Consider the following 10,507-nt stretch of genomic DNA (forward strand, 5'->3'; position numbering starts at 1 on the left):
TACCAACAAACATTCAAATATTCATTCATGGCATTCTATAATACAAGTTTGAAAATTCACACCATGACTAGATTGATCCAACCGACTAAAAACAACAACAGGAGTAAAACCATGACCATAGTTCCTAGATTTACCTTTCTAGGGCCTTCAAAAACAGGTGAAAAGAGTCCTCATCCACATTATAGTATACGTGAATTTATTGGACGTGATGCCCTATCCAAGTGAACATCATCATGGACGCCTTATGTTGTGAGGATACCAAGATCGGGGTGAGTTCGATGCGCACGAGCTAGCTCGAGTTGACTTGCTTGAGGGCCCAGCTTCACCTAGCCCACCACCGGGGCAAGCTGCCTTCATAGCATGAGACTGAGGTAGGGACCGAGTCTTTTCAAAGCGTGTGCGAAGTGATCCATCCAGAGCAAGATCTATGAAGCATATTCTTTTGTCGGTGGTGGACTCATTATCGGTTGGTGGAGGATCATCAAATAGTTTGCGGCGCACCGGTAGAGGATGGGGTATGGCCGGCGAGTTCACCTCCTCATTCACCTCATTAGTGTCATTGATGTACGGCTCACCAGTTGGAACCTTGACCGTGTCATCAGAAATTATGACCACCTCATTCTGGCGTTGCCCTTCCACCTCATGCTCAACCTTCACATCTCCTAAACCAAATAAGCATGCTAGCTTCGTCCACTCCGGCTCGTCGTGGTGATAGTACGCACCGACAAACCAATCATACTACCAAAGAATTGAAACATTAAATTAAATTCAAGTTACATAAACAAGTACGATAACACGATTAAGACAGAGAGAATGGGAGAGCACCTTCATGATTTTCTCCCAAAGCTCGTCGCTAGCGGTGATAATTTTGTTGTCTTGATCCCATTGTGCTCCGAACGTGCGAACCACAGCTTTGAAAACACGATACCGCCTATGCATTATGACCATTCTTTTGGCCAACTCTTCCTCGGTGACAACAATACCCATTCTAGTCTGGAGCTCTTGCGCGGCGGTCATGAGGAACCAAGACGGGAAATTATTACCCGTCCACCGAGTTTCCTTCTTCATGGTGAGCATCGTGTCTAGCACGATGGAGTCGGTAGCCGCGGACCAAACACCATGGTAGAGGTAGGAAGCTTGGTTCGGTGGAGTCATATTTACAGGTTTTCGAAAAGCCTTGAAGGAAAGTGGATGGTGGTAGCATGCTACGGAGGTGCACATTATATACTACCATCATCAGAGTAATTAAATGAAATTTAGTAGATGGATTGAAATGTAACTACCCATATACCATCATTGCAATGTCTGCAAGCAAGTTCATTCAATTCACGCTGTAAACACCACTCTAATCACCACACTAAATGCGGTCTACCGCCATTTTTGGGTGCTGACATTTCTTCCTCACTTGATGAAAGAGTATAATTCCAAGTTAAACAATTATTTAAGATAGATTTCATGGTTGAAGTTATACCATTTATGTATTTTAGATAAATCATTCTGAGTGCAAGAATGAGAGCTATTATTTACATTTGGTGAGATGTCTATCTGCCACATGCCATGGGACGTGGCACATCTAGACCTTGTCATACAAATATGAATTGTATTCATGTTTGTATTAGAGAACAAAACATCACTTAATGATAATAATAGAAGCCACCTAATAAGCCTAGTACGACAACAGTGTGCAATTAATTACTTTTGATTAAACTACACCATTATGCTTGATAAGTGTCTGATTTCAATGATAAAAAAGTGAATATATATATAGTTGCTTCGATTGAGGCATAATAGTATGTATTTAAAATATATTGTATACAATATCATTAAATTAAAGTTAAATTATTTAAAACATTAATATTAACATCCTAGTGCATTTTCACGACAAGCTAGTGAAACATAAAATATTAAGTATTGATTAAGATTTAGAAGATGTTGATATTCAAAAGTGGATATTTATTTTATTGATTTGGATAGTATTGGAGAAGTATTTCTTTTTATTTTGCCATATTATTTGTAATATTTGGATATTTGACAAAAATTAAAAGTGCTTCATCTGGTCAATTAAAAATTGAATGGAACAGTGAAGTTTTTTACTTTGATATACACTATTTGGTCTTCGAAACTTATCTATTTTCATTGGTGATGTTTTTGTTGTTGTTCTGATTTTTCAAATTCAGTATACCATCCATTTTTATTTATCCCAGAATTGCTGTTTGCACTAGAGATCAGAAGTTACACAAGGAAGATTGTACTTGAAAATATAGAACTTTTACAACTTTAGTTGTGTGAGAATAAATGTGGAACTATACCTACTCAAATTTATTACATTTATCAAACCACTAATCAGTTGTCATGATTTTCTTGACAATTGAAATTTACAAGATAGCGTCTGACATGAGTTGAAAATATTAGTTGATTAAATTGCCTACAATAACTCCATTTGTCCTCGAGCTTATAAGTGAAACCATAAAATTTGACTATTACTAAAAATGAAGAGGCTAATAATCCAGAACTTGAAATTTCCATAAGCCAACATGGAATTCAAGCTCTCGAGGAGTGTCAAAATACATACATACCATACCATTTTTTAACACTATACTACCAAACGATTTGAGTGTTTACGATTAGTAATCAAAAGGCATAAGGTTTGTTGTGCCATCCACGGAGCAACTCATGTGTCACATGACTTTGCCAATTAGACAGCCAATGAGCAGCATCATCAATGCTATACAACGCAGCGTAGCATTCTTCCCAGCAGACGCAGCTCCATATTTCCCTCACCACACTCACAATGCGGGACTTCAACGCCCATTTTTTGAACTCTAACTCACAGTTGAATACATTAGAGATCAGAAGCACACCATGAACATAACATGCTAATATAATATAGAATAACAAGGATGAAGTCATGTTGTAGTTGTCCAGAAAATTAGTACATATTGTTCGACAAAAAATCCCCGACACATCTATAATTTTTTTCCTAACGATTGTTCCACATGTTCATTGCCAAATTGTCACGAGTTTGAGTCCATTCTTGGGTTGGTTCTATGCAATCCACATATTCGGCCCCAATGAATGCCCCATCCTGTGTTACATTGGGTATGGCTCCGTCTAGCTCGGCCTCCACTGGGTCGATGGCCATTTCACGGCGCACGAAATTATGGAGTAGAAAACATGTCATGATTATCCGGATTTGTGTGCGAATAGGGTAGTATGCAACACTTCTCAAGATTGCCCACCGCATTTTTAGAACAGCGAACGCCCGCTCAATCACGTTTCTCGCCTTTGTGTGTCGTAGGTTGAACAATTCCTTTGAGTTTTGGGGAGCATCCGTCCCTGGTGCCTATTCCTTAAGATGGTACCTTACACCTTTGTATGGTGTTAGGAACCCATTGTTATTAGTGTATGCATTGTCGCACAAGTAATAGCAACCTGTGAGATAAACGACGTCAACATACTTGGAAGAAATTGGAACATAATTTACAGCACACTCTTAGAACATGTTATACATTCCCATTTAATAAACATATAATTAAATAAAGAGAGGAACAAACCTTGTGGCACCTTCAGGCCGTTCGGACGAGATACGGCATCCCTAAGGACACGTGAATCCCCTGCAGAGCCTTCCCATCCCGGTAATACATACATAAATTGCATGTCGCGGTCGCAAGCTGCCAATGTGTTTGTTGCAATATCACCCTTCCGCGACCGATATCACGGCTTATCTGCAGCACTTACTAGAACATTGATGTGGGTCCCATCGAGAGCACCAATGCAACCCTGCAGTGAAATTCAAAAATCATGTACGAACAACAATTACTTCATAAAGCCTGAAATAAGTAATGGCAAAAAATCCATACCTTGAACCACCTCCAGCGGTGGTCAGTGCAATCGTTGGGGACAGGGTTTGGCTTACTTAGAAGTTCAGAATGAAGGCTTAGAATGGCACCCAACACCCGATGCACGTAATAACAAACAGTAGCCCCGGATCTTTTGAAGTCAAATCGAACTATCCTATTTTTTTTGTGGTGAGCAAGGACCTCCAAAAATATAGCAACCTGCTCTTCAACACCAATGACTTTACCGACTGTCAACCCACCACGTTCACCTAGAATCCGACACAACTTGCCAAAGGTGTTTCGGTCCATGCGAAGGTTCGAAATGCAGTCTTCGTCAGTTAAATGTATGAGGCGGTCAAGGTGTTTTACCTGATCCGGTATCTTGTTTATGACACCGTACCTCCTAGCCTGATCTAGTATTTGTCGCTTCTCCCTCACGGTGCGTGCCTTCCTATATTTCATAATTAAAAGTGTGGTCTCCATGCGGTACATATCTGTTAGGTCTTCAAGCATCATACACAGCTCGACCGTTTTAGGTGTTGGGGGAATCATCGTGCTTTTTGGGTACTATATGTGGAAACCACATTTGACATTTGAACAATGTTCACAGAGTAATTAGGTGAACTAATGATAAAGCATTCAACAACAAAACACATATAATGCAACACTGCATACAGTTTTGACTACTACTAAGTTTTAATGTTTTGCTTCAAGATTGATGACACAAACTCAACTCAACGAAACTCTATGAAGCATTTAAATACTGTATAATATCTACAAAATAAAATAGTTTAACCAAATTAACTCCAGAGTTGGGAAGCTTACTGATGAAGCTGCAAAACCTTTCTGTGTAGTAGAGTTCAGCTTCAGTCACGATTCGTGTAGCACCCCTGAAGATTGCCTTGAGATATTGATGCCTATTTAAATACCAATTCAATTAAATCAACAGAACAGCACAAGCACTTGGGTGATTCAGATTTTTCCCTTTCACGTATCAGTAGAGCTACGCTAAATTATAAATTAATAAAGACAACTCAATCGAGTCAACCAAATTGTAAGACAACAATGGTCGGAGAAGTTACAATGAGATCTTGCGAGCTCTAGGAGACGAATTCTTGGCACGAATCCCGAGATCCTTCTTCAAGACGTTCGCGACGAGACCCCCCCAGAAATTTTGTATCTGCAACAAAAGGAAAACGTGATTAATCCATTATAATTTTCGATCGACGGAGGGCAAAAACACCGCCTACCACTATGGTGCTGCTACTACTTTTTTGGCTGTAGGAGGAGGATGAGTTCTGCAATTTGTAACCCTAAATAATTGCAGAAGCAGATGAAAAAGAAGCAGATGAAAAAGAGGGAGAATTCGACATATTCGAGGGCAAAACTGTAATCTTGTCTCCATTTCTGGGTTAGTGGGCCCAGAATGTTTTCAAAAACTAGCTCGTCACTAAGAATTTTTTTTCGCTGTTTCTGATTTGAATAGTGTGGGCCCGGGCCATCTCTAGGGCCATGCACAATTGAGTAAAGGAAAGTGAACATTGGATTTATCCCATAAACAAGCCCAATTCTTGACATATCGAAGAAACTGAACAGGCCCTAAAATTACTTTATTTTATTCATTTTTTTTCTTTTTCTCTATTATTTTACCCACTTTATCGATTTCTCTTTTACATTTTATCTATTTTTTTACCCTTTTCCTCTCTTGTTTTACCACTTTATCTATTTATCTCTTAATGGAGCACTTTATATCCACGTTATCTATTTGTCTGTCATACTCTATCAATTTTATATTAAAACTCGTGTATTCTACATGTAAGATTATTTTGGTGGAAGGTTGTCAGTCATACTCTATCAATTTTAATATTTTATATTAAAACTCGTATAATCTACCGGTAAGATTATTTTGGTGGAAGAAGGGAGTACATTTTTAGAAAAAAAAAGTCGACTTCTTTGACTTATTTTTGTTGCAGATGAACAAGTTAGACTTCTCCAGTAGGTTTTTTCAGTATTGTTCTTGGACTTATAACGCAGTCTATTTTCAGAACTTCAGTCTTCAAAAATATGTCATAGTTATGTTTTGATATTTCGTCCGTTTTTTCCGTGTTTCAGTTTCGTGGTATGATTATTCATTTAAATTACTCTTTATTTTTGGGTTGAACTCTAAACTAAAATAATACTCTAATTAATACACAAAATATTGCAGACTATTTTTTATATTTACCCCGCCTATTTTATTCACAGTTTGTCCCTCATACTTTATTAATTATGCGTTAATCTCGTGATATTCATAAATGAGATTATTTTTCGTAGACGAATGGAGTATATGATATACTTATACCATATGACAAATAAAAGTTAGTCAATTGAGGGGGTGTCAACTAAAGTCAGAGCAAATTTATTAGAAGCGGACTTGCAATGCACCGAAACATGAGAGAAACAACAGGTCTAAATAAATACTATATTAGTGGGGTGTTCGATTTGCAAGATTGTATCTCAGATTAAATATGTAGTGTGTTTGGTTCATGAGATACAATCCTACAATTCAATCCTAGATGGATAATCATAAGATATTTAGTCATAACTAGCCCCCTATGAGTAAAATAATTTCACAACTCAATCCTAGATTGTATCTTGGTATTATTTGGTACAGTATTATTTTATATAGGAAACCGAACAACATCTAAGGTGTTTCAGTTTACAAAATAAAATAGTATCGAGATATAATCTAGGATTGGGTAGTGATTATCCATCTAGGATTGAGTTGTGGTGTTAAATCTCATGAACCAAATACACTACTTATTTAATACCGGGATACAATTTTACAAACCGAATACGCCCCTCCAATTAAAATAATCTCACAACTCAATCCTCGATTATATCCCGATACTATTTTATTTAACAAACCAAAGACCACCTAAGACTAATGATTTAGGACCAAATCAAGTGTTTGAAAGGAAGAAGAGTTTGGTTTAGAATTTAGTACTCCTAAGTAATAAGTCAATGAGAAAATAAAGACAGGAATACCTAACTACCAGATAAACATATTACATATGAACCACAACCAACATATGCCAATTTGTATTTCCTAGAAATTTCATTTTGTCGATATGAAATGACATAATAATAATAATAATAATAATAATAATAATTAATAATAATAATAATTATTATTATTATTATTAATTATTATTATTATTATTATTATTATTATTATTATTATTATTATTATTGCATATCTGAATTTCTTAGCAAATAGGTCGATGGTGATACCCAAGAGTGATTCTCTAACATTTTTCTACGATTTTTAATATCACGATTGTTTATAGTATTAATATTAGGGAAATTGGTCTCTAAAACCATGAACTTTGCTTAAAATTTGGTATTTCCCATGAACTTTGAAATTGGTATATAATATCACGAACTTTGCATTTTGTTTGGTATTTCCCACGGCATGTTTATTGCTATATTTCACTAACTTACGAGGCTTTTTTTATCATACTTGGCACAATTAAATCAACGTAGTTTTCAACATGACTTTTTATGCTACATGTTATGAACTTAAAAAGTGGTTTCAAATATTATAAAACATATCAAGGTTGTCTATATTAAATAAGATTTTGATGAAAATATCTTATTTGAGTGAGTTTGGGAAATACCAAACAAAATGCAAAGTTCGTGATATTATATACCAATTTTAAAGTTCATGGTAAATACCAAATTTTAGGCAAAGTTCATGATTTTAGAGACCAATTTCCCTTAATATTATTAGTTTTGATGGATACATGAATTTATATAAAAGATTCTAATATTTGATCATCTATTTGATTGAAATAAATAAGTAAGTAAACAATTATATAAATAAAACCGAATAATACGCTTTGAATAGTTAAAGTTAAATACAAATGGGCAATGATAAATGTACATAATTGTATCTACATGATCGAACTTTTTTTTTAACATTTTACATGGAAAATCGATTTATAAACATTAATTGATTTAAAATAAATTTCATACTAATCATTTTGACATTTTACATTGAAAATCGATTTATAAAAATTAATTGATTTAAAATAAATTTCATACTAATCATTTTGTAACACTTAGAAACAAAATTGAAATTTTAACATAAATATTTATATATTTAAGAAAAAAAATTATTTTAATTAATTTGAATCAAGCTCGAAACCATGTCACGATTTGATATCAAATTTTTATATCGCTTCTTTCTTATTGCTACATATAATACAATAAATAACAAAACTATTTTTAATTAAATTCAATTAAATTTAAGGATATTATGTACATGTACAATTTATATACATTTATCTTTTCTCAATACGAAATATGTTGTGGAGTGGTATTATTTCTTGTAAGATCACTCCATATCAAAATTTTCCATATTAATACAGTACTATGATTATTTTGTTACAGTTAGCTATCTTAGGACATATTACTCTAATTACTTGTAATTCATACTATGAAAACTTTAATTCTGACTAATTCCCTTCACATAATTCACATATTTTTCAGAACAAAATTGGATGGGATCAGTGAATGCAGGGGCGGGGGATAAGGTGCATTTGCCCCTCCTCAACATACTTTTTTTTTTATCATTTTTTTTTAATAATTTTTCTAATTTTTTCAATTTCATCTATAAATGCTCCACCACAAATTCTTAAAATTTCTTTATATAAATATTTTTGTCCCTTCTGAATTAAATTCCTGGCTCCGCCTCCGAGTGAATGTATTAATCTTAAAGTGGTTGAAGAATATATATGCCCAAAAAAGTTAAACACGTTATCTTTGCAAATTAAAACTCACGTTTATAGAAGTATATCACATAATTTTCGATGTCCTACTAAAATTCCACTATTTTAATGGAGTAACATTTGTTATATCATAAGTGTAAATTACCTGACATATTATGATTAACATTAATAACAAAAAAATGGAAGCTGGAAAAAAATATAGTACATTAATTACTATTACCTCTGTCCCAATATAAGTGACTTACTTCTTTTGGACATGAGATTTAAGGAATAGTATTTAAATAAGTTAAAGTGGAGAGAGTAAAGTAAGAGAGAGAGAAAAGTAGGGGAAAGAAGAAAGAATAAAGTAAGTGCAGAATAAAGTAAGAGAGATGACTTTTTGCTAAAAATGGAAATAGGTCAATTATAGTGGGACACCCAAAAAAGAATACAAATCACTTATCTTGGGACGGAGGGGGAATGATTTTGGAATGTTTTGATTGATTATTCTAAAATTATGATTTATGATTTTCAAAATAGTATAATTTTTTTTTTATTATGAAGGTTATCATGAAGTACATAATCATCAATTCTTATTTTATAAAAATTATTATTAAAATAGTTGAACTCCTGGGATATCGTAATATGTTGTGAAGTAGCTAAATGAATTCCTATTTTCTAGATTTTAGCATCTTTTATGAGCAGTGAACTGATTTTAAATTATTCAATATAAGACTAAAATATAGTATTTGATATAATTAAGATTTAGGGTCACTCGATATAAATAAGTACTAGTACAACTGTACAATGTTTTACAGTTGATATATAATTTTCACGTGACTTATAAAATGAAAATCATAGCACCATTTTTTTCAAAAATAAAACTGCGTCCTCTGATTTCTGATTTCTCCATACGTAAGACAACCAATTTTATGATATGTACTACTCCGTACAAATTAAAGGCAAAGTTTGCTGAAAACAGGAATGTTATATTAGCAAAAAAAAATTAATTCATACAAAGTGGTCTTGCATTGTTCCAAAAACTACGTGAAAAAGTAATTATTGATAAATATATGTTTTTTAATAAAATTGCTATTTGATTCACATTGACTCGTTTTGCAATTTTGAAATGAGCTTTTTTTAAACACAACAATGCTCAATAATCAATTTGTCGTAATTAAAACTATTATTTCAATTTTTGTACTCCCTCCGTCCCACCATATGAGTTACATTTGGTGTCACCCGGATTTTAAGAAATGTAGAGAATAGTGAATTAGAGAAGTTAGCGGAATATGTGACCCATTTTTCAATATTGATTTTGTAATAAAATATGAGTGAAGTGAGTTAGTAGAATGTGAGGTCTACTTAATATTTATAGTAAAAGTGAAAAATGACTTTTATTGTGAGATGGACCGAAAAGACAAAATGTGACTTTTATTATGGAATGGAGCGAGTAATTAAAACTATCCCAAAATTTAAAGCTACTGAACCGAAATTTTCAGATTATAGTCGGTACTCGTTCAACTTTCAAGACTTTGTTTTGAGAAATCAAAGTTTGGCTTGATGGCCATTTTTGTGAAAATATTTAATTGCAATTTTTTTAACATTGTTTCCACATACGACAATACACAACTAATTTAAAATCATACTAGTAGTAATTTTAAATTTAATAAGCCAGGCATTCCCAATAAAAATAATTCTATTTATCAATAATGTTGAGTTCCAGACTTCCTTTCACCTTTTGCTTCTTTTGTTTAATGTTACTACTTACTACTACTACTACTATTGTTCATGTCTTTGTCTGAAGAATGACAAATGTAAGCAGCAGTCTAAAACCTGCGGCGATTTGGCAGACTATAATACTTACCTAATTTAATTTGTTTTTTTCTGCTATTAAATCACTAATCACTCGACCTA

At 33.6% G+C, this 10,507-nt stretch overlaps 2 protein-coding genes across 2 annotated transcripts; both read right to left on the reverse strand.

Moving 5' to 3' along the window:
* On the reverse strand, positions 1 to 1,343 carry LOC125203145. Its single transcript, XM_048101440.1, has 2 exons — positions 826 to 1,343; positions 1 to 738 (listed from the first exon to the last, which is right to left on the reverse strand). Exons 1-2 carry the CDS (start codon positions 1,219 to 1,221, stop codon positions 232 to 234), a joined length of 903 nt encoding a protein of 300 aa, XP_047957397.1. The 5' UTR covers positions 1,222 to 1,343; the 3' UTR covers positions 1 to 231.
* Positions 1,344 to 2,863: 1,520 nt separating this feature from the next.
* LOC125206385 lies at positions 2,864 to 5,190 on the reverse strand. Its single transcript, XM_048105646.1, has 7 exons — positions 5,090 to 5,190; positions 4,922 to 5,019; positions 4,665 to 4,756; positions 3,861 to 4,406; positions 3,555 to 3,780; positions 3,485 to 3,492; positions 2,864 to 3,343 (listed from the first exon to the last, which is right to left on the reverse strand). Exons 5-7 carry the CDS (start codon positions 3,655 to 3,657, stop codon positions 2,981 to 2,983), a joined length of 474 nt encoding a protein of 157 aa, XP_047961603.1. The 5' UTR covers positions 3,658 to 3,780; positions 3,861 to 4,406; positions 4,665 to 4,756; positions 4,922 to 5,019; positions 5,090 to 5,190; the 3' UTR covers positions 2,864 to 2,980.
* Between the last annotated feature and the right edge of the window lie 5,317 nt (positions 5,191 to 10,507).

This window comes from Salvia hispanica, chromosome 2 (genome assembly GCF_023119035.1).
Source record: "Salvia hispanica cultivar TCC Black 2014 chromosome 2, UniMelb_Shisp_WGS_1.0, whole genome shotgun sequence".
Classification (NCBI taxonomy): domain Eukaryota; kingdom Viridiplantae; phylum Streptophyta; class Magnoliopsida; order Lamiales; family Lamiaceae; genus Salvia; species Salvia hispanica.